Raw genomic sequence first — 27,745 nt, 5'->3', positions numbered from 1 at the left:
ATAATAAGATATTTGCTCTAGAAACTAGACCAAAAATACCCGGTGAGATTTTGTGTTTTTGCAGTGCAGAAGGTGACTCGTTGCACCTGCCAATGTTGAACTGGCTCAACATTCCAGTCAACAGTCAAACATGGTGGTGGCAGTGTGATGATCTGGACAGGGCCGGAGTTGCAAGGTGGTGGGTCCTCGGGCTGGAGCCGCTTTTGGTGTCCTTTTGACGAAGCAAATTACAGTACATTAATTCATACATCAGTAGGTATGAATTCATGTATGATAGGTTCAATACCTCCATGTTGCTCCCAAAAAATCTACTATAACGTCATAATTTTGAAATACTTGAATATTGCTTGTGTTCAGAAAAATATTAATAATATCTCAACTAATTTGGGCCTATGACTTTAAAATGTAACAGATTTGCAAAAGCATGTATTCATTGAAAAAAAAAAGAATAAGAAAGGAAACAATTGAGGCCCTGGGCTCCTGCCCCTGTAAGCGGTTTGTGTAGTCTGGCCCCGGGTCTGAGCTGCTGTGATGCTTCAGGCAAATAACGACGCAAAAATGGATTTATAAGGAGAAACTTCACACTGGGATGGTTGGTTCAGCTTTTATCTCTTTAAAAACAATTTAAAAACATTTTTTTAATTTTTTTTTAATAAAAACTTGAGGATTTTGAGAGACAAAAGAGAAAACACAACAACATATACAGTTTGTGTATGTATTTTAAATTTGAAATGAAAGTGCTTTAGCAAATTTGAACACAAGTGTTCAAATTTGAAAAAAGTGTCATTTCTTTTAAGGAATATACATATCCGCCTGTCCTGAAAAACAGCTGACGGTTTATCACTGTGTAAAAAAAAAAAAAAAATCTAGTGAATAAGCTTGGCATAAGGCGCGAGCGTTTGATGGCGTCTGCAGTTAACTCTAAAGGAGAAGTGGGAGACGAGATTCTGAGCAATTCTCCTCTTTTATCTCCCTCACAGGTGTCAAAATGGAAGAGAGCCTCCCTCCTGGCACCAGCTTGAAATGCACAATCTGTAACTACACGGCAGATTCTCTTATTACATTCCAGCATCACATCATGTCTCACCTGTCACAGGCGGCCTTCAGATGCAATCACTGCCATATCAGCTTCCAGAGCCACAGGGAACTCTTACAGCATCAGGACTTACATGGGCACGGCAGCAAACTTCACAGGGAAGGCGACGGCACTGAGCATTCCCCCAGGGGTCTGGAGGACAGCCTCCAGCATCAGCAGCAGCAGCAGGGCCGGGCAGAGCTAGCCAACAAGAAGGACGCTCTGATAGGAAGTCCCAAAGGGGCCCTCAGCAAGGAGACGGCCACAGACGGAGAGGCTGACAAGGCTGAGAAGAAGCCCATGCTGTCTGCTCAGAAGGGAGAGGCCCACCCGGGGAGCAAAGCCAGTTTTTCTTACACCAGGATCAAGTCAGAGCCCTCCAGCCCCCGACTGGCCTCCTCCCCCGTGCAACATAACATGCCTACGTTTCCCATGGGCCCCTTCTTGTCTCAGTTTGCCTTTTCCCAGGACATTTCCGTCGTCCCACAGGCTTCGGAGATTCTGGCGAAGATGTCAGAGCTGGTCCATCGGAGACTGCGTCACGGCGGGAACAGCTACCCGCCTGTCATCTACAGTCCACTGATGCCCAAGGGGGCCACCTGCTTCGAATGCAACATCACTTTCAGCAACCTGGACAACTACCTGGTCCACAAAAAGCACTACTGCAACAGCCGCTGGCAGCACATGACCAAGTCGCCGGATTTCTCGGCGCTCTCCGAGAAGGTTCCAGAGTCGGTGAGCCCCAACAGCGGTCACAGTTCTGTGAGCCTGCTGGCCGGCTGCCACTCGACGGAGGCCGACAGCCACCTCATGCAGTCTGCATGTATGAACTCCAACGTGTTGGACATTATCAACGCGGGGGGCAAAGCCCCCGACAAGGATCTAGCGGGACAGGTGAAAAAGGTGTCGACCCCGACCGGGGCAGAGGAGCGGCTCAACGGGAAGCAACTGGAAGGGAAGAGCCCAAGCACGGGGTTGGTGGAAAGTGACAATGATCCCAACAAGACCACCTGTGAAGCCTGCAACATCACCTTCAGCCGTCATGAGACTTATATGGTCCACAAGCAGTACTACTGTGCCACGCGCCACGACCCCCCCATGAAACGGATGTCCGCTAACAAGGTGCCCTCTATGCAGAGGACCATGAGAACCCGCAAGCGCAGGAAGATGTACGAGATGTGTCTCCCGGATCAGGACCCCCAGAGGATCCCTATGGGGCAGCCGGGTTTCCTCAGCATTCCTCCGATGAACCCTTGCACATCTCAGGAGGCCGTGGAGAGTCTGGCCGACCGCTTTCACCCCCGCTGCGACATCTTTCCCGGCATGGTACCCAAACACCTGGAGGCCTCTCTGACTGTCACTAAGCCCATTCTGCCTCCCAAATGCAACGCTGCGGAGCAGCAGGAGCTGGACGCACCCATTGATCTCAGCAAAAAGTGTTCACCGGTCCCCGACAAGACATGTAGCTCTCCCAAAAGACTCTTGGACTATCACGAATGTGCAGTGTGCAAGATAAGTTTCAACAAAGTGGAGAACTACCTGGCACACAAACAGAACTTTTGCCCTGCGACAGCTGCTGCCACGGCTGCTGCTGCCGCGGCTCAACAACAACAGCAGCAGCAGCACAATGAGAGCAGCGCCTTGGAGTCTGCTCTGTTCCCAGATGTGAAGAGCGAAGGGAATAGCAGCCCAGATGACGGGTACGATAAGAGCCCTGGCAAATGCGAGAAGAACGGGAATGGGAAGGTGGTGGTGCAGAATGGAGGCATGTTCCCCCCTCACCTGGCGCCTGTGCCGGGACTTAAGCCTTTCACTGAGCCTCAGCTCATCCCATCAAAAGACGAGAACAAGAATATGTTTCTGCCCCACTGCCTTTATCCAGGAGCAATAAAGAAGGTGAAAGGTCCCGAGCAAATATCGCCGTATTTTGGGATAAAGCCGACAGATTACGTGGCAGGGGGTCCGGTGATGCAGGGAGAGGCGACCGAACAGGAACAGAGTGTCAACGGAGGAGGAGAGACGGTCACAACCAGAGAGCAGGCTCCACAGCATACAGCAAACGGCTGCCCCCACCCCGGCAAGGAACCCCTTCCCCTCCTGCCCAAAAACCGGGGCATGGTCATCATCAACGGGGGGCACAAGCCGGAGGACCGGTCCGGCACGGCGCCACAGCAGCAGCAGGAGAACCAGCCGCAGTCAGACAGCCAGCCTTCCAATCCCTCGCCCACGTGGGGCGTGGAAAACCAGGCCGACTCCAACGAGAACATGTCCCCGTCCTCCAAGTCCCCCGGCGAGGAGGCGGCGGTGCCGGCAGCCAACAAAGGCGTGAACGGCTCCGGGAGCGGCAAATACTGCCGCCTGTGTGACATCCAGTTCAACAACCTATCAAACTTTATTACCCATAAGAAGTTTTACTGTTCATCACATGCTGCAGAGCATGTAAAATAAGTTGGAAAGAGACCCAAGACTTGTTCTTCCATCCCCCTTCGCTCCCCAATCTCCCTACCTTTAAACCAGACTTGTCCTCTGTTTTTGGTACACTGTTGTGTCTGGAATAGTGCATCACGCAGTGCTAAAACGCTGCTTGTGGACAATCAAGAGAAGCTTCTTCTTTCATTGTTTTAAGACTTAAAAATGCAAAACCCATTGGTTTAAAAAAAGAAAGAAAAAAAAAAGAAAACGAGAATCGAGAATAATATTGGTGCCACGTTCATTAATTTATTTTACAATCAGTATTATTAGGAGTAGTGATCTTAATTTAAATTCAAAATGAAATTTATATCAGAGTTGTTTGTAATGTTATTGTATAGTCATTCTTGTGTAGCACACATATTGTTTACACTGTAATGTAGGCTCAGACGAAACAATAAACAAAAACGAGATGCATTTTAGACTCAAAAATAGCTACTGAGGCACTTGTGTATTCTTATTTGCTGTACCAGTTTCCGTATGCTCAAAATGTCTCCTGCAGATTACTGCTAGTGACTTACAAACCACCGTTTGGAGGAGGGTGCCAGGCTCAACGCTGCATCTCACATTTTGGCATACATACATGGCTTTGCATACATATGTGACTGTTTGTCCTTGTCTCTTTCGTTCAACTCGGATGTGGATGTTTTCATGAGGATGACGACATTCTTGTATAGTACTCGTATTTCTGTTCGATGATACACTTTGGTCTCCCTTTTTGAATTTTTGCTCTCAATGCAATACTTTGTAAATGAAGGAACGTTACTGAAAGCAGTATTATGACATGGGGACTGTGCATATAATTATTTGTTACCCCATAAAAAAAAATTAAAAAGACAAAAAAAACAAAAACAAAAAAAAAAGACGCTGTACGAGAATTAAGTTTATTGCTGATGAACAAGCCGGGTGGGAGGTCAGTGGGGAATACTGATGTAAAATGATCATTCCAATGTCCTGATTATGGGAGAAAATGTTTCTTAAAACGTTGTTGCTATGCATGTATATGGATGGAATTAAATTCCAGATCTGTTGGAAATTTTTATTTTGATGTGGTGTCATAATTAAACTTAAATCCTCAGGATAAACCAGTGGTCTTTGCTCTTTTTTTCTTTTTTTTTTTTAGCATATCTGGATTACGAGAGCTGATTAAAAAGATTCGGATTTAAAAAGAACATATTCAAAGTCCAGGCTTAATGCATGTGAATGTCAATTTTGATATATGAAGCTAAAGGAACTGAAGCTACCGCTGCTTTGTGGCCATAATGTGACAGAAAATGAAGATTGACGACGTTGAGTTGGACGGTGACCTGGTGCATGTGTGGCCTCTTCCCTCCATAAGATTCATGTATGAATTTTTTTTTTTGGGCACTGGCCAATCTTGCAAAGAGCCTGAAATAAGTTGGGAAGATTTGATGAATCAAAGACAGAAAATGCTTCATCATTTTCATTTTTCATAAAAAAAAGCTTCCAGTGAAGCAGAAATATGCCCTGAATTTGACTTTCTAATGAACTTTAGCTCGTCCTGTAGACAATCTCCACAAAGGGCTGTGAAGAGCGGCAAAATAAGCCCGCTGAACTTTTTAGTGAGTATCGAAAACCTATTCAAGTGTTGCTTGGCCCCCATATCCGCGGCGACGGCTTCCTCTCTGGCGGGTCACTCGCTCTGCGGACCGGCCTGTCGCTGGCTGACGAGCTTCCACAGGTGCTGGCTGATGGCAGATGGCTTCTTGTAGATCATTCGCCGGTCTGCTCCTTTTATGTGGACGTGATTGGCCGATGGGTAGGACTCCTTCAGGAACCTCTTTTGATGTCCCGCGACCATCTGGTGCGGGAGGAATGTGATTTAGCGTGAGCGTTGTTGGTTTACAGCAGGAGGAAGTGGAACTCACTTGGTTCAGGTGTTGAGGCATTAGCTCATCAAAGGAATCCCCAGTGAGCATGCTCACTGATATCCGGCTGGAGAGTGGCTTAAACTTTGTAATGTCCCTTTAAAGCACAAAAATAACAATAACAAATAAGTCTTCTGGTTTTAACATCCAAAAAGGTCAAACGTCAGACGTGTTTGTCTTACCCGACTTGAGCGACACTTTCGTTCATGAAGTAATGCTCGTCCACAGCGCTGCTCTGGTGGGCGGGGTTACTGAGCAGGTACTTCTGTCAGGAGGTGAGAGAAAATTTAGCATGACTCCAAAATAAATTAGGCCAAGAAATGAACAGATGAGCATCCTGATTTGATTGTTTTTGAAAAGGCGATGCATTCATCTTTAAAACCAGCAACAAGATCCAGAGTTTTACTTTTAAAAGAACACCAAAATGTACAACTTTCAGGTATTTAAAAAAAAAAAAAAAAAAAACAAGGCGCATCCCTCTGTCCTTAAACTGAGCAAACATCTACCGTCTATGAATAAACACAGGATCTCATCTGATAAACATTTTTTAATGATCTCAAATGGTTTACATGTGCATAAGGTTTCTGTGTGTTTGTGGGGAAAGTTCGTCTGGGTGTGGTTGTGTCGCTGCAGCCTCACGTGGCAAAACATAATAAACATTATTTTTAATTCAACTAACTAGTAAAACTGTCGCTGAATAGCAGAACACCATACGATGATTTGACTTCGAGCTCTGTACTGTTCTTGCACTACTCTGATATTACCATAATATTACTTCAAAATGGTCTCAGAACAATATTCTCTTTTATTGCGATAACTTCTGGGACAATTTATCGTCCAGTAAAATTAGTTATTCTGACCAAATTCCAATATTCTGTCATTTTCTGAATTCCATCTAAAAAAACCTCTTTATACCTCAGGGCTGATCAGAACATGAACGGAAAAAAAAAAAACTCCTAATGATCTTATTGTCCAGAAATCCTGGTGTGACTGCGGACCGGGTCGGTCAGAACTGACAGACTTCAGAGACGAGCTGAACTCCGTGGAACCGAGCCGATTTCCCTTTACCTCCATTCATCATCCAGATGTTACTGGACCGGCTGCCTTAGAAGTTATTAACATTGTAGCAAACATCTGCTCTGGCTCTGCTGGGCTCTGTGTGCACATCACAACCTTCCAGGGCCTGACGACAAGGTCCTTGGAGGATTCAAGCACAATGATGTCCTTATCTCCTTGGCAACAACTGTAATACTTGAAAAGCTGAAATCCCCCCCCCCTCCCCCATCGCTGCTGCCATCAAATGGTGGGCGGCTGCCAGCAGGCGTCTTAACGAACCGCTAACATCCTTCTCTTCAGAAAATGGCAGAGATGCAGAATCAAAAGGGCAAATATCAGGCTAATAAGTTTTTATTTGTCTATTTGTATTTTTTTAAATCAAATGCCAGCACTCAGCAAAGAGCTTGTAGCTCATATTACTGTGTTTGACCTGTGAGAAAGCTTTCTAAGCAGCAGACAGACGGGGAGCGCCTGCAGCACCGTGTCAGTCCCAGACCAACCCGGCATCGCTTTTCATTTATTTAAAAAAAAGGAAAGAAAGAAAAAAAAAATAGACATGTGGCTTCCTGCAGTGATTCGGTTTGGAGACAGAAATGCTCCTGCAACAGTCGCCCACTCTGCTGTCGGGGGAGAGGGGGGAGGCTGAGATTGTTCCCGCATTAGCACCACCCTGTGGCTGAAACGGGAACGTTCTGCACTGTGCGCTGCAAAAACACAAAATATCACCAGGTATTTGTTTGTCTAGTTTCTCGAGCACATGTCTTAGTTTTGTCTTGTTTAAAGAGTACTGAACAATGAGTTACTTTCAGCAAAATGTAGGAGCTTGTTTTAAGTAAACAATTCCTTAATATTGATGAAGAAAATACTAGCTCCATTGGGAAATGATTTCACTTGCAACATGGAAAAATGTCTTGTAAGATCAATAATCTGCTTATAGAACTACTGCTTTTTCATCAATATTAAGGAATTATTGACTTAAAACAAGCTCCTATATCTTGCTGAAAAGTGACATGAAAGTTAGCACATTTGAAATATGATAAAACTAAGATATTTGTGCTAGAAACTCAAACTCTCTGGTGAGATTTTGTGCTTTTGCAGTGCACAGGAGACCAAAGCCCCTAAAAACCACCTAGAAGACGTTTCTTTCACGTTAACAATTATGAAAAAGTGTGAGAATTTTTGTTGTTTGCAGCTGTAAGGGCTGTCCTGACCTGCCGCTGGATGACTTCCTCGGAGACATTTTCTTCTTTCAGCATCGGCTCAATGGCGCCCAGGATGATCAGCAGGCGGCTCAGCCCAGTGGCGGCCGAGAACTGCCGGGCTTGGAGGGACGGCAGCAGCTTCCCATACCTGAGGAGGAAGAAAAGCAGCAGAAACACACAATGTAGAGACGGGTTTCAGTTCATCAATTTTGTCCAGTGAGGAGATTTAGCTGAATCAGAAGCAAAAGTTTGACTCAGGACACTCTGGGATCTGTCGAGGCAAAAGAAATCTGTTTATTAATGAGAGAAATGCACCGAATAATAAAGCGTAGAGTAGATTTGACTTACATTTGTTATTTTCAACGTGAAAAAGTGTCAAAATTGTCTGATTGACTTAAATAATCCAATAAATCAACCAAATAAATATCACAACATTAACATAAACTCCCATCACTTCAAAGTTTTATCATGTTATTGTATGGTACTATTGCAATAATAATTGAAGTTGAAATAAGAATCATTTACCACTTCCATTTTACATAATTATGACTGTGACAATCATAGCCCCACAAACACATATACTGCTCCTGAAAATCATAAAGAAATGTGATTTGTATCACTGATGCAAACAGTGATTGGATTTAATCGCATTTTCAAATTGCGAATTAAACAAACAGCGGAGAAAGTAGTCAAACTAAACTTCCTAACTGTTTTGTTCGGAATTTAAACGGCATTAATTAGAATTCAACAATAAATCAGAATTCTCATCATAATACTAATTTCATCACGATAAATGATAAATGATCAACGATATGATAAATATCCCTTCAGTAAGTCAAATTCTTGCTACACTGCCTTTCTTATATCTTTTCAGTTGAACAAATTGCCCAAAGTTCTTAAAAACAGAAACATTTGCCTGGGAATGAAAAAAAAAAAACTCCCTTTTTTGGCAGATGAGAGAATAAGAGCTGCAGGATTTTGTAACTCAGGAGGCCCAATCGGTTTCGGCTCAGTGGTGCTCTGAATTGGCTGGTCTCAGCCTGTGGAACTCAATCAATAGCGTGGCGCGTGGCAGCTGCCGACATCGGCGTGCCGGCGCCGAGCGCATCGTCACCCCGCGTGTCCCAAGAGCCTCGTCCTGATTCTGCCTTATCTGGATCTCAGATGCTCTCAGTTTAAACATCTGATGAATCACTTTCTGCTCTCTTTCTCCATCCAGAGGCTCCAGTCCTGGAAGGCATGAGGACAGGCAGGCTGGTTTTATTTTAGTAAAGCCCAAAAACAAGAAAAATAAAAGAAACTACTGACTCTTACATTTTTAGACTTCAAGTTTAGGATAGATTAGAACAGAATAGAGTAGAAAATAGCTTAGAAATGTCCTTTATTGGGCCACAGTAGAAAACTTTTGAGACTTTTATGTAGGTCTGCAAATGCTCTACACTTTCATGAGAAACTGATCTTATCAAATGATCCACAAAGGTTTGAAAATCAGTGATACTCCTGTCACTGTGAGAGAGACTGACACACACAGCCATGCGATCAACAATAGTCACCTCAATGCTGCTAATTTAGTGAGTTTGCTGCTATATTTAGTGACTTTTCACACACACACACACACACACACACACACACACACACACACACACACACACACACACACACACACACACACACACACACACACACACACTCACAAACACAAAAACAGATCAGCAGGTCAAGCTTTAAAAAAAAGAAAATATATGTTACATATAAATATATATAACTAACTTAGCGTACTCCATGTTTTCCTTGTTAAGTAGTCCAACAAGTGGACTTCCAAATATCATCCAAAACCAATAATCAATGCTCAGAGAAACTGACAAAAAAATAAAAATCAAAGACTTCCCTCCCAGGCTCCACAGGTCTCAGTTTGTACATGAAATGATTACAAACCAAAACATCAGACTGACGACTTGTTCAAAAATAAACTGCAACAAACATTTTTTTTCAAAGGGTTCAGAAAGTGCAATTAGGAATTCCAACTATAATGTAAAATAAATAATAACACGTGACATCACTCGGAGCACAAAGCATAGAATTAGACTTGATAGATCTGCCCTTATGGAAACCTGATCTAGAATTATTGGGTTTCCATATATCAGGTCCGATATTAATATCATATCAGAAAGGCAAGAAAAAGATGGACAACTGAACATCCCCTGTATAAAACTGCCATGGAAAAAACAAAGTCTTCAGTCAGAGGTTTCTTCAAATTTGTCGTAATACACACTGCTACAGGAGATCTTTCCTGCCCACAGTCATCACCGTCTCCAATAACTTTAATTAAATTAGATACGACATTTAAGTTCCCTTTGGGACCAATAAAGTATTTATATTTGACAGATGGGTTGCTCTTTTTACTCCACATCGATCCAAAATCTCCAAAGTCATTGGGTTTTTACCACAACAACATTTTTCAGCACTTCTTTATTCGGCCTTTATCCCGCTGCTATCATGCGCCTTTCATGTGTAAAATAAGCCATTCCACCTGTGCTTGATACGACACATTTCTACATAAACCTCAGCTAGATGCATCAGGCATGGCTCTGACAAAGTGTGTCACCTGTGATTGGTCAGATAAGGCCCCAAACACACTGCAGAGAACATATCCAACTGTTACTCACTGAGATAACATGTCTGCCATATTCAGAGAAAGAATAAAAAAAAAAAGAGTAGTCCTTTTTGGACAGGCAGCAGGGGGGGACAGGTGGGAGGGGGTTTAAACAAGTGGGATGTAATAATTCCCCGTCTTCGTGAGACAGAGAAAACTTTGTGTATCAGACTTTTGAAGAGTGACGTTTTGACATTTTCATCTTCCTTTCCACAGTTTTCCTCTGAAGTCATTCTGGCACCACAATTTCGAGCCGACTCTTCGACCCGGCTCTGAAGAGACATCTCAGTCTCTGCACATTTTCCACCTGTCACCCGTCTGCGCACCACTTGGTTTCAGAAATAATTATATATGTTTTTTTTTTTTTAAAGTAAAAAAGATGGAGTTGGGGGATAAAAAACGGGCAGAGGAAAGTCTCTCCCTATCAGCCAGCCAGTTCCAATCTAGTCAAATCATTCCCCGGTCTGGCATTCAAACATTATTTCAAGGATTCTCCAGCCACCTGTCCCATTCCTGCCTCTTTTTTTTTTTCCCGTTTTTAATTCTGCCCCTGAGTGAGGATTATGCGAAGCAAGGCATGCGTGTCAAAGGGAAATTTAGTGGGTAAAGACAGCCAAGATTGGTGGGATGAATTAAACAGATAACGGGAAGAGACGAAGTGGGGGAACCATGTAGAGCAAAACGCCTCACCGATGTTGGTCATTTCAGAGGGGCCCTTTTTTTTTTTCCCTTTTCTTTTTTTTTCTCCTCCCCACAGGAGCGAGGAGGCAATATCTAAATTAATAAAGTGATGAAATGAGTTTGTGCCGTGGACTTTCTGCTGTTTGACTTTCCCATCTGGATTAGTGCAGGCTGAATGGACGCTCTGTTACTTTTGTTACAACTACGCAATTCACTGTCGGAATTTGGCCCTGCAGCGATAAGGCCCTCCTCACCCCCTTTTTCCTCCCTTCTTCCTCCTCTTCCTCCTCCTCATTACCATTTTATTCCATATGCAGGGCCTCTGTTACCTGAGAGCGTGCTCACGCACAAAACACCAACCATTACACACGTGTTTGCCGACTATTACAGGGAGCGTGGAGCATTTAAACACCACGCTCTTCTGTTACATCAAAATGTTGACTTTTTTTTGTGTCCTCTTACTGGACCCACACAGTGTGATCCTTCTTAATGTTCACCAAACATAACAATGTCGTGAGACTCGGATCAAAGTTTAGATGCTTCAAAGAGCATAAAATGATTCAGATTCAGTCTCGATTAATCGTCGATTAGTATGACAATTAAGCGGCGATTCATTTCACAGGGAGTAGCAACAAAAACTAAAAGAAACAAAAATAACACGCCAACAATTAACACTGAACTAAATTCCACCAATGGAGGCTGAAAAATTTGATCAACAAGGAAACTTGTTGATCAAAAGCACAAAGTGCTTCTAAGACCAAAAGGTGAACAATAAATAAGCCAATAAATATATAACACTCGAAATTTGAAATCTCTCACTTAGAGACAGAAGCACCCAGCGGAATTAGGGCTGAAACTAATTCAATCTAATAGCAATCAAATATTCTTTCAATTATTGTGACGATTAATCATTTAATTGGATAAAGAAATTGAACATTCTGCACATTAAGCCTTTTTTATTAAACAATATTTAGGAATACATTAAAAGACGCATGTAAACAAATAATGACATTTATTTTTTGCATAAGAAAAGAAACTAAAGCAGCATTCCTCTAGGATACAGTTCATCATTTGTAGCAAAGGATTTATTGCAGATATTTTTTGTAGAGTTTTAGCTTAGTTACTGCTCTATGTTGGGGTTTTTTAGGCAAACTGTCTATTTTTAAAGAATGTGTACTCCAGCTGATAATTGATCGTTTACTAAATTAGTTGACGATCACTTCAGCAACTGATTCATCACAATTAATCTGATTAATCGTGATTTCCCAAATAGTGGCATGTCTTTTTAAATTCACTGCTGTTTATATTTAGCGCAGCTGTTTGTGACAAATGATAAACGTAGTCAAGCATTTTTGTGCAAAAATGTTCTCAGATAAGACACTGTGCTGTTCTAACTTCTTCTTTAACATCTTTTAGAACAAAGCATCCCTCTGTGTCTAAATATTATGTATTTAAATAAAATCTAAAATGAACGGCTTTCTCCAAGCCTTTCTTCTGCCATGACAATTAACCATACAGCAGACCTGTAGAGCTTGGACGGTGCGCCAGGGCCAAAACGGATTTTGTGTTGAAAAGTGAGACTTTCAGCTGCTTTTGTTCACTAATGCTAAGTTTTTCCAAAATGACTCATGGCTTTGTCAATCAACTGTCTCTGTGACACAGTTTGAAGAAAGCAAAAATCTGCTCTTTCCAGGAAGAAATCTCTTTTCCAGACAACTAACATTATAAGCTCATATTCCAGTTGGGGACTTATTATTACTACTTTCCCCTTGTATGGATATAGTGGGAGCAATGATGGCGGCTTTTCTAATATATATAAAATTACTGATTGATAATCTTTCACAGTATTTTGTGCTGATTTTATTCTTCCTTTGTTTCCTTCATACATTTTACATATCGTAGGAGCTCAGACATGGAAATGAACACAAACATGAGCAGCAAGCCTGAAAAGTGCAAAAAAAAAAAAGGAATGAAAAAAAATGACAAATGGATGTCCTTTAAAAACACACCAGTTATAAACTATACAGATATATTGTTAATCCTTCAAAACGGGACTAGAACACCCATTATGAGTCCAGAGTTGATTTTCTTGTCTCAGCAGCTGAAAAACAGAGCAGCCATGTTGTCACCTTGTGAACCAGCCTCATCTCCATTGATTTGTTCTCCAACAACCAGGTCCCTCATTATTTATTTTTAGCATCGCACGCTAGACGGGGGGAAACGGGGAAAATTGCTGCTCCTCTACTGAATAAACACACTGTTACATTAATACATAAATAAAATCAGAAGTAGATGTTGTTTGTACGTTTATAAAACGCTGAACTTAATTATACAGTCATGTTGGGATTATGTTTTTATGAAACTGCATCTGATTCCATCCTGGGGAATGATGCAGAAGAAATGAAAGCAAGCAGCTATGGCGTTCTGTAAGAACTAACACCTTTATTTACATACACAGCACCTTGGTAGAAACGTGTAAAGAGGCATGAATAAATTCATGTTTTTCTGCAGAAGCATAATCTCACACTGGAAAACATGCATGCATTTATTACTAAGCAACTGTGTCTAACAGAATGACCAGAGCCCCACTTACTGGCATCTCTAACAATTACCATTAGATACATGTAACTGCTGCTTCCTAGGTTATATCTTAATACTTAAGCAGACGAACCTTTAAATTAGCAGCCCATGACTTCCTGTTTCACAGTAGCATAAACGTGGTGTGACGTAAAGCGGCCACTTCTTTGTTGCAGTTTATTCTTTTACATTTGGGACCTAGGTAGTCAACCTGCAGTTCTTGTCAGTTTTAGTTACTTTATCGTTTATTCTGGTGAAAAAATAATTGCCAAACGGATTGAACTTAATTAGCTCTTTCCAGATCCCAATAAGTCAAATTCCACCTGGCTGCACTTCCATGTCTCACAATCAGACACCAATCGGCAGAAAATGTGGGAAGATGCAATCAAACTCACAACCTTCTGATTGTCATCCGAGTCACAGCTGCCCCAGTGCAGAGAACAGTTCCAATTATTACACTTTCTGATTCCTAATCACTACGACTTCAGCTTCCGCCACATTCACACAGTCAGACCTAAAGCTGCCACTTCAGAAACAATCCAGTCGATTCTAATCAGGCTCCTTTTTGCAGGAGCAGGCCTGCAAAAGTTCAAACTGCTACGCTGAGAGCAAACACAAGGTGTCACTCTTGCACCGCAGCAGACGCTGTCCCCTCCTCTGAACTCTTCCACTCGGCATCAATGCTATAGCTCTGTGTTTCCCAACCCTGGTCCTCAAAGGACACTGTCCTACATGTTTTAGAGGTTTCCCTGCTGTGATGTGCCTGATTTAACTGATTGCAGTTGACCAAACGCCTGTTAATCAGTCGTCAATTGAAATCAGCTAAACTAAACGAAGGTCAGATCTAAAACACGCAGGGCAGTGTACCTTGAGGACCAGGGTTGGGAAACACTGCACTGTACATTACACAAGGGTAAACACGGAGGCCGGAGCGGGCCCGCTTCATCAGCGAAAATTCAGAGCAACAGCCATGCTTACACTGCTTCTCATTACAATCAGCTGCGGTCCCAGACTCATCTGGGAGCCTCAGGACGACGGGGAGGCGGGACGAGGTGGAAGCTGATCAGAAGATTCACATCTGATTCACACCTGTGGGTGTGTGTGGGTGTGTGTGTGTGGGGGCGTGTTTGTGTGTGTGGACAGCTACCAAATGATCACACGGAGAATTTAACGCGTCTCTATATCACTTCACTTCCAATCTCATGGACAAAGTCAAAGCAGGTTTTTTTTAAACAATGTACTCGTTTAAAAACGTATTGAGTTTTTGCATATAAAACATACAAAACATACATTCAAACCAACACTGAACACCTCCTAGTCCCAATCAACATGCCAGGTATGAAATAAAATAAAATGCTGCTAAAAAACATTAAGTAAAAAATTTATAAAAAATGAAAGATGCTAAATACACAGATAAATATACATATAAATAAAATAACCTTTCAATCATTCAATTCTAATGTCTAGAGATAAAGTAACAATATATTATGAAGGGATATTAGTTATAAGAATTAATATCAATCTCAATGGGTGCTGTTCTTAATTTCATTCCATTCCACTCATTTGTTTCAGATTGTACTTTCAAAACTGACCAAAGCAGAGTTTCTACTAGAGGATGCAGCAATCCATTTTTATATGTCTGATTCCGATACCGATAGCTGAGATTTATATTACCCGATACTGATAAGCCAGAAATAAGTGACAGTCTGAGAGAAAAGTACAGCTGAGGATTATCTCTGCTCATAGTGGTAAAACTACCCAGGCATTTACACAGCATTTTGATTGTTAATTTATTGTATAAGTGGAATGTGCTGCATGCCGTAATCAGGTGTAAATAATTTTACAGCTGAGTACCGAGCAGATCATTTTTTCCCCACACAAGGCTTTGCAACAGGAAAGCTGACTTTTTGAAGAGCAAAAACAGCTCCACTCAACGATGAGTAAACTCATTTTGGCAACTGAACACTTATTTATTTTAGACAAAATTAGGGATGCACCGATCCACTTTATTCCCTTCTGATACTGATGCGGACATCTGAGGCTTAGTTTACCAATTGAATACAGAACAACAGTGCTGAATTGACAGAATTTTATTGGATTTTTGTTTTTTAAGCACAGACAGATATCTACTGAATTACTACAACTCTGCATCGGTACAGCACACTATTATACACCAATAGATTTAAATAAAAATAATATTAATGCATTTTATGTTAAATATTTGTATTCAATTTTTATTATTTTTCAGAAATCAATTTTCATTTGGACATTGAAAAAAACATCTGTCAAAAGAGCCACATTTTACTGATTGTGACTGAAAAAAGAGTAAAAACATCCAAGGGGGGTGAATACTTTTCAGAGAAATTCAAATTGTCCAAAATGAACCAAAAAAAAAAAAAATCAAATCAATCGAAGCGTAACGGCTGAAACTGAAAGCAACGAGCTGACTAGGAAACCTTGAAGTGGAGCTCTTGTGAAAATTGAGCTGCTCTAAACTCAGTGAGGTTCCATTAAAACAGCCAATCAGCAATCATTTAAATGTGAGGACTGGTCCATTAGAGAAGAGTATTCCCTGCTGCTTCTGCTCTCTGAACAAAGAACTGTTGTCATGGCGCTCATTAGTTTTACACTCTCTGCACTCGCAGACTGTGGATTAAATGTGGTTATTTACTTTCTGTTATATACAAAATGAAGACACGTGTTATTTTATTGTTTTGTTTGGGCTTGCAGAGGAAAACTTGCAAGGTAAGCAGAGTGGGAGGGATTTGGCAGCCTGATCTAGCTCTTTTAAGTCACAGAAATAATTTAAAGAAATGTAATATTAGTAGTAGCAATAGTACATTTAAGTATTAACACTTAATTATAAGTAAAATAAGCAGAAAAATAGCCAAACTCCCATTGGATGAGCTGCAACAAAATTGAGTCCTTCCAGTCTGATGAAACCAAAACGTAGCTTTCTGTACGACAAAAATAATTTGTCCTCAACATACCGTCCTCACAGTGAAACAAGGTGGTGGCAGCATCGTGATATGGGGACGCATTTCTTCACCAAGAAGGGGGAAATATGTCACAAGTGATGGAAAGTTTGATTAATTACAAAAAAGAGAAATTCCTGAAAGAAATTTGCATTCATTGCTAACGAAGGCAAGAAAACGTTCTGATTTGTCAGTGGGTTTGAAATGTCTGGCGTGGATTCGTCATCAGGCCCAATAATCTCCGCACGAAAGGAGCTGAGACACCAGATGTGATGTCTTCAAACCCCCAAAACAAAGTGGACCCTTAACAAAAACCGGCGCACAGCAGAAAATACCTGCACACACATTTCTCAGGAGACATGGCGCTTCGTTCTGCAGATTGTAACAGGAGTGGCTTTAGCAGCGAGTCTTCATTAACGAGCCAGTCTTTGATGTGAAAATCCTCCTGTCCCAGAGCAGAGCTCAGGTGCCGTCCTCCAACCCAATGTACCAAACGCTGTCAGACTTTTGACAGCTAATAAACGCTGAGATGGAGAACTCCACGCCTTCAGCAGGAAAAGAAACAGTTGTTGTGAAACGCATTTTGCTCCCCGAATGGAAATAAAGCGGAGATAATAGGAAGAGGTTTTTTTTCTCTCCACCCAAAAACTAAATGCAAGTCTTTGCTTCATTTCATTTCTACATTGCTTTTGCACAGAGTAATTGGATTGCAGCTGCAGTCGTGTTCTCGTTTAAATGAATGCCTATTAATCAGAGGATAATTGGACACATACCCCTGATAAATGGTGCTGCTCCACTTTGAGTCACGTACAAATTAGGCCATTTTCAGGGATCCATTTCTTATCTGGCTTGACTCGCGCTTACATAAGCCACAAGCTAATAGTGGTCTTTGGACGTGCAACATCCTCATGGGCATAACTCAATTATTACGCCTTTACCACTTTCCTCACTGCAGGTTTTTTTTTTATTGTTGGATTTCACGTATTTTAAATGTAAGTGAGAAACTCTAGCTGACATTGCACAATGCAAGACATCAACACTTGCAAAACACAGAGATGGGTTTTAAGAAGGAGAACTTGGAATTGATTATTAGGACAGAAGAAGAGCTGTAGGTACCTTAGTCCAGGGGTGCTCAAGTTCAGCCCTCGAGAGCTACCATCCTGCAACTATCAGATGCATCCCTGCTCCAACACACCTGAATCAAATGAATGACTCGTTACCAGGCCTGTTCATAGCTGAGCCTGGTCTACTGGAGTAAGGCTGCAACTAAAAGTTGCAGGACGGTAGCTCTCGAGGACTGGACTTGAGCACCCCTGGCTTAGTCGAAAAGAGGGTGTAACCTTTTTTAAGAAAGTGACACTGACTTTTTCTCATAAGTCACAGTTGGATCTGAAAATTTGAATATTTTTTTAGTTGCTTTGCTTTTGTGTAACCAGATTGTTGAGTGGCTGGCTAAATAAATGAGATTAAAAACACAAGAATGTCAAAGAGCCATTTGTAGATTGGAAAAAAAGAAAGAAGTACATTTTTGCCAAAAACCTCAAAGTTTCAGAGTTTTCCTCTGGCAAATGATCAACTTTTTTCAACTTTCCTTGTTTTGTTTTTTCTCGAAAATTTCTAACATCTCAGACATTAACTTGGAAATCTCTGACTGAAAAAATCAAAGTTTGCTAGAAAAAAAAAGAAATTTCTGATTACTTTCAGAAATTGTCTAGAAAAAATATGAAAATTTCTGAGTTCCAAAAGTTGAAAATTTGACTTTTGGAACTAGGACGTTTCCAAGTTCTTTCTAGAATATCTCTTAGAATAACCTCAAAATTTCAGAGTTTTCTTTTTTCTTGTAGCAATTGCTCGACTTTTCTCCAATTCATCAAATATCCTGATCAATAACAATATCTCCAGTGGGAAGGTGCATGTTTACCTACGTTTAGAATCAAATTTCTGAATCATTATTATGTGCACAAACAAGAAATTTCACACAAAGTCAAAAGAGTTTGTGTCCAGGATGTGTAGGGTCTGCTGAGATGTTAGCTGTCCATATTCCTTTGACTTTTATAAGCCTGGTTGAAGGGAAGGTCAGTCCTGATGGTTTGTTTCAGTTGGGACTGGTCCTGTTTTGTGGATGAGCCAAACCATCAGGCTATACGTTAAATTGAATGTAGAGAACTCAGTGAATACTCGTTTAGGATTCATTTAAAGGGCTGCACATCACCAAAAGAAATTGTCAAACACATGACGCTACTGTACAAACCTTTTCCCATTTGCCGTGAGCTAACAGAGCGAAGCATGTGCAAGCTCTTCAACGCTGACCTGATAAGACACTTCAACATTTTCAAATGCAGGAACCTGCCTGTGTGAGATAACCATCCGCTGAGGGGCTTTCAGGCTGAACATCTGACAACAGAGAAAATCATCAACAATGCGTTTTCTTAAACGTGTTTATCGGGCGCCCCATTGATGCTTGGCTGTCAGTGAAATCGAAAAGCTCTCGACGGTTCACTAAATTATACACTCGGAGCAAAAATCTGGAGTGGCGTTGTACCGCTTAACAACCACAAAGGACAGGCTGTGCTTGTTCCCGAACAGAAAGGCACCAAGTGTTGCGTAGCTGGCATTTCAATCAACAGTTCCTCCTCTGCACTCTCATGTATGATAATTACAGAATAATGGAATATGTGCTGCGACAATGACTACCACTTAACATGAATCGTGCCACGCACATTAAAGCGGTGTTATTACACTTTCCGTAACCCGGTCCCGACAACACTTTGTCCTCCCCCCCATCCGTCTGTTTCAGGCCAGCAGACTACAGCCAGCTAATGTGCTTCCTTGGCTTTCAATTAATCACGTTAATGAGCCTCACCCAGCGATGACAGTCACATGCACATGTGAAACATAGCTTGACTTTTGTGTGCTGCCTTTAATTTGAAACCTCTTGCTTTTTAACCGTAACCCCCTGGACTCTGCGCCTTTTTCACCGCAGTTCCTTCTCTTCTTCCTAATATCTATCCTCCCCTCGACCTCTTTCTCCTCTCGCAGACAAAGAGTCTGCAATGAACTCACCAGTACTCCTTCCATTGGTCCTCTTGAAAAACATCCTCTGGGATGGGATCTATCAGCACCAGGTCTGACACCTGCCTGAGGACAACAATGACACACACACACACACACACGCACGCACGCACGCACACACACACACACGCACGCACGCACACACACACACACACACACAAGTGGACTCAGATGAGGTAAGACTTTAACTAGGCTCGACCACTTTACGCTGTAATGAGTGTGAAATAGATGGCGCCGTCCCCGCTGTGATGCTGCAGATTTGTCATTTTATGGCAGCCATGTACTCTGAGGTGATATTTTCATTTGGAAAGGTTTCATCAACAAACCCCCATAGCGTTTTCTCTCTCTCTCTCTCTCTGAACGACAGACACACTGTGCCAAATAAAGCTCTAAATCTTTCATCCTGGTCCGGAGAAGTTGACGTGTTAATCACAGAGTTGTCAGTGAGTTGACTGAATTATGCCAGATTATAGGAGGTGGTGTTGGAACATCTTTAGCTCAAAATCTAAATTTGACCAGGTCGGTAAAGCAAACAGACATGTTTTAGAAAAAAAATAATCATTTTCTTTTTAAACAAACTGGATTTGGGGGAATCTTCAGTGATAAATATTAGACATTTTCAACCTCAGAAGCAGAGTTTCAAAAGTTTGCACAGTTGCAAATTTTTAATAGGGAATCAATGGGAATAATAATCCCAGAATATGAAATATTAAAGGATGTCCACAAAAAAGGATTTGAGATTTGGGGAATCCCAACATTTATCATAATCTTGACTGAAACAATCAGTTGTTGTACTTATGGTTTAGTATATCTGTCCAATTGCTCCATCACATGCTTTAAAAAAAAAAGAAAGAAATACACCACTTGACAAAACTGACAAGCCAAACTTCCCATCACAGATTTCCAGAAATTTACCAACCCTTTGCAAATATTTAATATATTGTGACAAACAATGTTTTTTTAGCAAGTTTTACATACAAGTGATTTTACAATTTTGAAGAAGCACCTTAAATCTAGCAAAATATAAATATGTGAAAGTGCAACAACATCCAGATTCAGTGGTTTCAATTTGGCCCTGGAACATCTGACAGCTTCACAATTCTATTGACTGACAGTTTTTTTCTGAAAGTGCATCCTTGACAGGAAAATTGTTACGATAGTGATATCTCTGACAGCTATCAACCGGTGGAAATGCACAAAGTTCTGACATGGTGCAGGAGATATCTCAAACAGAGAAGTCAAAACTAGAGTTCAGACAATATGGGATCGTACAGAGTTATACCCCAGGAAGGCTCAATAGAGTTCAAAGCTGAAAGTGTTTTAAGCAAGGCAGAAGATCTATATTAAGAACACAGGAACAGAGGGGAACTTCTCAAACAATCAATTGGTTTGTGGTGATGGAAAGTTGGTGAACATGAATTATTTTGTCAGGTTAGTCTTTTGTGAACCACGCTGTTGTAGCAAATCAGAAAATCTAACTCAAAAAAAGGTTGTTTTCAAATCAACAGGTTAAATTTCACTGTGATTGTATTATATCATTTAGATTAGGCTTGTTTGTCAAATTAAAAGTACCTTTTGAAAATAACAACCTTTAAACAGGTATTAAATATACTTTTCGTTAAGCTCACATTTCTGTTTTTCTTTTTTTTTTTTTTTTTTCCCCCCACTGGTCTGGAAGAGGTTTAAGAGTAGCGTAGGAGATACATAACATTAGACAGCAAATAGTACTTTTATTTTTTTAATAACACATTCTTCACCATTTGTTTATCGTTTTATACAAGGGCAAAAATACAAAAGACAACTTAGTGATGAATTACCTTTGAAGCCAATAAAGGCCTTTTGCTGTGACTTAGCATGCATTCAATCGCAGTGCATAAAAATAAATAAATAAATAAATCTGAAGTTAGCTCCACAAAAACTGGAGCTCCAAAGGCTGCAAAACCCAACAGTGGTGTCACTGCAAAACGTTTAGGAAGTGACCAGAAATCATCAGCTTTTGTTGCAGAACGACTGAAAGTCTTTCCGATTGTTCTCGTAACACGAAAGGTTTACAATTTACTGGGGAAAGCTAAATGCATGTAATACAATTCATTTGTTTGGGAGTTATATAAAGAGAACCTTGTTTGATGCAAAAGCTTTCCTCTACCCACACTGAAACATTCCCCATGGCTGTGAGTTGCCCTCTTCCCAACCACTAAACCCAGAATACACTTTTTTGCTAGAAAACCATCTGACTTCTTCAGCTAAAACATTTGATTCCATGTCGAAAGACTTACGCATCGTGAATGTGGCTGTAGAACCGGCTGTTGAGCGCGCCGAGCTCTGAGCCGACAAGCACGAAGGGGGTGGCTATCCCCGCAGCCTGCAGCAGTCGGTGCAGGTCATCCACCATCCTGCAATACAACACGCTCATCAGTCTGTGTGGGAAAATCAGGGCAAGCCGCAAACTGGGTCAGGAGGGTTTATACCATCTTTCATTCTGGTAACTCAAGGTTACCAGAATGAAACTGGTAACCTTGAGTTACCAGTTTCATTCTGTTGACTGGTAACTTACCAGTTTATTACAATTAGTTTATTACAAAATAAACTAATTGAATCCAGTACATTTTCATTCTGGTAACTCAAGGTTACCAGAATGAAACCTTGAGTTTCATTCTGGTAACTCAGAATGAAAGATGGTTACCAGAATGAAAGATGGTTACCAGAATGAAAGATGGACTACTACTTCAAAGTAGGTTTAAGACATCATCATTACTAGGAATAAAAATAGCCTGAATTTGCTATAATAAGCTGCCTGGGGTTGAAAAGGTTTCATGTGTGTCAAAGGGCTAAAGAACCATCAACCACCATCTTGTTTGATAACCGTGTTTTACAGCTTCTACTTATTTGGACTCAATGGCGAAGTATCAGGCTAACATTTATTCATTTTTAATTACGAGAATAAAGTCACAAAACTGCAAGAATGCAGAGATAGTAAAAGGAGAATATAGTGGAACCACAATAAAGTCTAAATAGTACGATATTAAAGTCATAATATTACCAGTATAAAGTCGCAATATTAGCAGAATGACACTAATTTTATGAAAACTCCTCCATGAAAAATGACAAAAGGAAGAATGTTGAACGTCTCATAATGTTCTACTTTGTCAGTGGTTTTACAGACAAGGATTTATTTAAACTTTTGTGGTTTTCAAAGCAGTGGGGCCACCTGAGGGCCTCAGAAAGCTGGACTGAAGATGAGGGGAAAAAATTACAAAATAAACTAATTGAATCCAGTACATTTTTGAACCATAAATTTTAAATAACTTTTAAAAAAAAACAATCTAATCTATTTTTCTAGCATTATTACAAAATCTAAGTTAAAACAATTTATTGAAATGTTATTGCCATCCTCATCCTCAAGTTAGTGAGGCCCTGCTGTGGAAGACACTGCTGCAAAAAAAATTTCTGAAAGCTAATATTTCTGTAAATATTTTGTAGATTTTCCAGTGAGAAGCTAATGCTGTTTGTTTCATGTCCTATTTGTGGTTACAATGTGAGAAAGTGTGTGGATATGAATACTTTTGCACCGTACTGAATCTGTGTGCTTTGTCTTCTTTGTTGCACAACACTCTAATTCTTTCCAGCACATAACAAGTGTAAATACAATAAAACACTCTGAGATGACGAGAGGAACTGGGAATTAAATTATTAATGTGATTGTTTTGCTTGACAGGGATTCTAACAAGCAGCAGTTTGGAGCTCTGATTGATCACAGTTATTCACCCTACGATGCTAAACGTTCTTTGGTTTTGGCAGCTGAAAGACAAAGATCTCTGCAGAATCCCTCTGCGTTTAATATTTGATCATAAACTGAAAACGGCGGCATGCCGTGGTTTGAGCCTCAGAGGAACAAAGCGTCAGAGTTTCCTCTGTCAACTCGACATGAGCTGTTGCTCCACACATTAACTCTCTGGAACCGGGTGCATCTTCCTGAAGGTCTCCCACTTTACGACTGAAGTTTATTCTGCTCTTGAAGAAACTCGCGATTCCCTCCGAAAGTTTTTTTCTGATCTTTCAGACGTGAAGTTGACCTCCTGGTAAGGAAGCTGACATGAAATGACGTCCAACTTTAAACTGTTCTGTGAGCAACACGAAGCCTCCAAATAGTCAGTTTTGCACAAAAACTGAACAAAAAGTTTCTAAAAACAAAAAAACATGCAGAAATTATTACATATTTTATACTTTATCAACTGCAAACCAGTGAAATTGAACACTACATAACATTCACAAAACAAGTTAGAAACTAAAAAAGGAAGTGTATTCCATAATAAGATATCTGTCAGTGGAACTTTTGATTAATATTCAACAATTCTGTATCTTGCTGAAAAGTTGGTTTTCTCATATTTCAAGATCACCAGAAACTGTAATAAAAATACTTGGTAAGATGTTGTGCTTTTGCAGTAAATGTCATAAAATGATTTTTTTCAAGGAGGAAGGATTAAATTAATAAAAATTGAAAGCAGTTTGAAATTATTTTGCATCTTCACATATCAATCTAAAATCTATTTATGTAGATGTGACAAGGTGTTTGTCCCACATTAATTTCAAAAAATAAACAGTCAATAAAAAAATCTTTTTTCCCCCATTAATAAACAAGATTAATGAAAAACATTCAAACAAACTGAAATATGAGCTTAGACAGAAAAATGAATGGCTCCCTAGTTACCTGCTTGTGTCAGCTCTTAACAGTAACAACATCCAGTGTTTGTTTTAACTGGAGCTGATTCGTTTGGATCACTAGGGGATTTCTGGTCCATTCTTCTTTGCTAAATTATATTAATTCAGCCTCATCAAAAGGTTTGTTTAAGGCCAAGCTGCAGCATTTCAATCAAATCTTAAAACCCGAGTTTGACAAAACCTTCAGTTTTTCTGAGCCATTCAGACGGGGTCTCGCTTATTCTGCTTAAGGATTCATGATCCCATAAATTACTGCAACTTGTCCACTTTGGCCTCGACAGTTAACAGAATATTTTTCCTAAAGTCTTGGGGATCATTACGATGTCTTTGGAAGATGTAAGACAGAGCTTTGAGTTCTTTTTCGGTAACCAGTGGTTTTAGCTTTGGACCTCTCCCACTAATGCCAACTGTGTCGCTTGATCATCAACACTGACCTTAAGTGATGTCAGTGTTGCCTACAGTCCTTCAGTTGTTGTTTTGTGATTTTCTAGATGAGTTGTCAATGCCATTATGGAGTAATGTTGTTATGCTAGCCTCTCCTGGGAAAATTCACCACTAATGCATGTGTGTGACCTTTTCATCTCTCGCCCAATGGTCGGTGTGGGAGACTTTTTGACGTTAAAATTAGTTTGATTTTATGAAATATTTATTTATCCAACAGGAACAACCATTTATGTCCCATCTGACCCAAATGGTAATGTTCCTGAGAACACTCCGACTTCACCTAGAGAACCATTGGCTACTGGACGTAACGTACTCACCGTCCGGTTGTGGATGCCCCCCAGACTTTCTCCGTCCCGGTCGTTTCATTCTGCATGAGCCGCTTGCTGAACCCCAGTCCCATCCTGTCATATGTACAAACCTGATGGAACAAACAAACAGGATCAGCCCTGAAAGTTTGGTTTGGTTTTAATGTACAACACGCTCCCAACAGTCAGTTTCCTTAACAACCAAGATGCTCTGTAATGATCTTGACACAGTGGCCAGTGCTGCTCTGCGTCTCACTGCTGTTCTACTTTAGTTGTTTCTGTGTAACTATACTCCTTCCAACAAGCCAGTGACCTAATTTGGGTCACAGTTTCAGACAAACAACATGGGGCAGGCTGTCAGCCAGAGCGCTGCAGAGCTGAGTGTTGCTGAGCAAAAAGGAACTGACAGAGCGACTGCGAGGACTGATCTGCATGACCCTGACAGCAGCAAACAACATGGCCATGAGAACAAAGAAATCACCGCTTTAGCTCAGCACTAGCTACGACCCTGTGAATCCTTTTTTTTTTTTCCTGAGTGTTGTGTATAATTTACTTCTTTTTTTATTTTTTTTGTATTTTCATACATCGCAAACATAACGATTTGTCACCTTTGTCAGGAAGGAAAGTTTCTCCTGCACATGGACCCAGACGTCTGAGGACATTCCTGTTGGTGCATCCAGTATAACTAATAAAAACAAGACTAGTTAGTGTTCAGTTGAACTAAGCAATCAATCAACACTGAGAATGATATATGAGACAATTTATTACCAGCTGGTTTTCCTCGTCCTTTGCACAAAAGATGCAACTTTTGACCTAAGCCGACATCAACCAACTGCCCGTCTGGAAGTACAAAGCAAAATAAATCAATCAAACTTTATTAGGCTTTGCTGAACTCTTCATCTCCTCAGCAATTTAATAAACCTGCATAGCTGGAGAAACACTAGCAGAGACTCCTTGAGAGCCATGTTGGACACTTTGAGAATTGGCTGCTATCTTTCATTTTTGAGTCGCTTTTTAATTAAATGCAAATTAGGTTCTTGTGAAATGTGAAAAAATCTGCAGAAATATTCTATTATCTCCTGCACTATCAATCTGAATTCGGAAACAGAATCGGTGCATTTTTCACTCTGTATACCTTTTGGTAGGAGCATCTGTCCTTCTCTTTGCAGAGACGCGTAGTTGAGGAACGGAGGAATGATCACGATCAGCAGTAAGTACTTTCCGAAGGTGATGAGGATGGAGCTGTAGGACTGCCTGGTTGAGGCGTCAGCTGGCCGCTGCGCTTTCTGTTCCCGACCACAGTGTGACAGAAAAAGGGGAGAAGACAAAATGTGATTCTAAGAATCTGGAGAAGAAAAATTCACTTTTCTCTATCTGCAGTGGTCCCGATGCCAAAAAGGTCATGAAAAGGCTCCTTTTTAGTGATTCCTCAAAAACAAAAGACTTCTCTTGCCTTCCTGTTAACCTAATGGGTGAGTAGTGCAAACAATAAACTTAAAAACATATTTTCATTTTAGCATTGTAATGTCAAAGGTTGGGGCATCTTCACACTGCTTAAAGACTGGCATGTCAAATTTAAAGCGCTCGCCCTGAGGTCACAGCCACAATGTGTGTTGAGTAATTCATTAAAGCTACAAATTTATCATTTTTATTAACCGAGAGAGCAGTTTGTTGAAAACCTTTTGTATCATTTTTTTTGGGACAAGTTAGAAGTCTAAATAGAGACCACTGAACAGTGATAAAATAAAAAAAACATAGAACAAACACAGGAAAATATTGAACCTCGTTGTGGGAACAGAATGAAGTTTTACAACAATTTTTCTTAAGAATGGAAAAAAAATGCTATATTTTAATTTCGACAAATATCAACATTGCATAGAAGAAAATGTATCCACCCTTGTTTTACTTTATTTTAAACAATGGGAACAAAATGACAGTTCTCTAAAATGTCAACAAATGACCTGTAGTAGACTTAAAGTTGTCTTTAAAAAAAAAAAAAAACATGGAAGCGTGATTTAAATGGACTGAGTGTAGCTGGTTGTACTAGTAAAGGTTGCAGACCAGGATACTAAATGCGCAAGTCATCATGTAATTATAATAAAGCTGTAGTTGGGATCATCAGATCCTTTCCCAGTTCCTCATCTCTATTTAATTTTATTAAAAAAAATAATAAAACAGGCTGTACTTCGTCTCTGGTGATTCTAGAAATAGAATGTTTTGTTAGCTAAAGGATTTATTCACACTTTTCCATCCGTCTGTGTAGCACAACTACGTCGTCATGTTTACCACCTGACATTTGTTCTCCTCTCTCTCAACAAATAAAAATAAACACTCGCTTTGACTATCACTCCTTCAAAACGGATAAACGAGAAAAATATCAAGAAACTCCGCCGGGTAGATATATTCCAACAATGTTTGAGTGTGTCAACTTCACATTTTGGCTCCTGAAAGCAACAGCAGTCAGTGGACTGGACTGTCACGCGCTGCGTGGCCGCAAACACCGCGTTACCTTTTTGTTCGCGGTGACGGGGTCACTGCTGGCTGCCTGCTGAGGCTGAAGCTCTGGTTTCCGACGCATTTTGAAACGAACCTCGGGAAAAGTCCGCGCAACATCAAGAATGAATGAAA

At 40.7% G+C, this 27,745-nt stretch overlaps 2 protein-coding genes across 3 annotated transcripts in view; one reads left to right on the top strand and one right to left on the bottom strand.

The window, feature by feature from the left end:
• zfpm2a (zinc finger protein, FOG family member 2a) overlaps nt 1-4,629 on the top strand; it is a 157,933-nt gene extending 153,304 nt beyond the window's left edge. For both annotated transcript variants that reach the window (XM_055041891.1, XM_055041890.1), the window contains exon 8: nt 981-4,629. In XM_055041891.1, coding sequence (XP_054897866.1) covers nt 981-3,523 — 2,543 coding nt within the window. In that variant the 3' untranslated portion in view covers nt 3,524-4,629. The remainder of the gene's footprint in view (nt 1-980) is intronic.
• Nucleotides 4,592-27,745, bottom strand: si:dkey-122a22.2 (uncharacterized). Its single transcript, XM_055041892.1, has 11 exons — nt 27,627-27,745; nt 26,253-26,403; nt 25,886-25,957; nt 25,726-25,802; nt 25,130-25,230; nt 21,926-22,042; nt 19,641-19,715; nt 7,701-7,839; nt 5,616-5,698; nt 5,434-5,530; nt 4,592-5,366 (listed from the first exon to the last, which is right to left on the bottom strand). Exons 1-11 carry the CDS (start codon nt 27,693-27,695, stop codon nt 5,199-5,201), a joined length of 1,149 nt encoding a protein of 382 aa, XP_054897867.1. The 5' UTR covers nt 27,696-27,745; the 3' UTR covers nt 4,592-5,198.

Source organism: Poeciliopsis prolifica, unplaced genomic scaffold, assembly GCF_027474105.1.
Source record: "Poeciliopsis prolifica strain line A6 unplaced genomic scaffold, Auburn_PproV2 SCAFFOLD017, whole genome shotgun sequence".
Lineage (NCBI taxonomy): Eukaryota > Metazoa > Chordata > Actinopteri > Cyprinodontiformes > Poeciliidae > Poeciliopsis > Poeciliopsis prolifica.
Note: the sequence above shows the minus strand (reverse complement) of the source record. Positions and strands in the feature narration are given on the sequence as shown.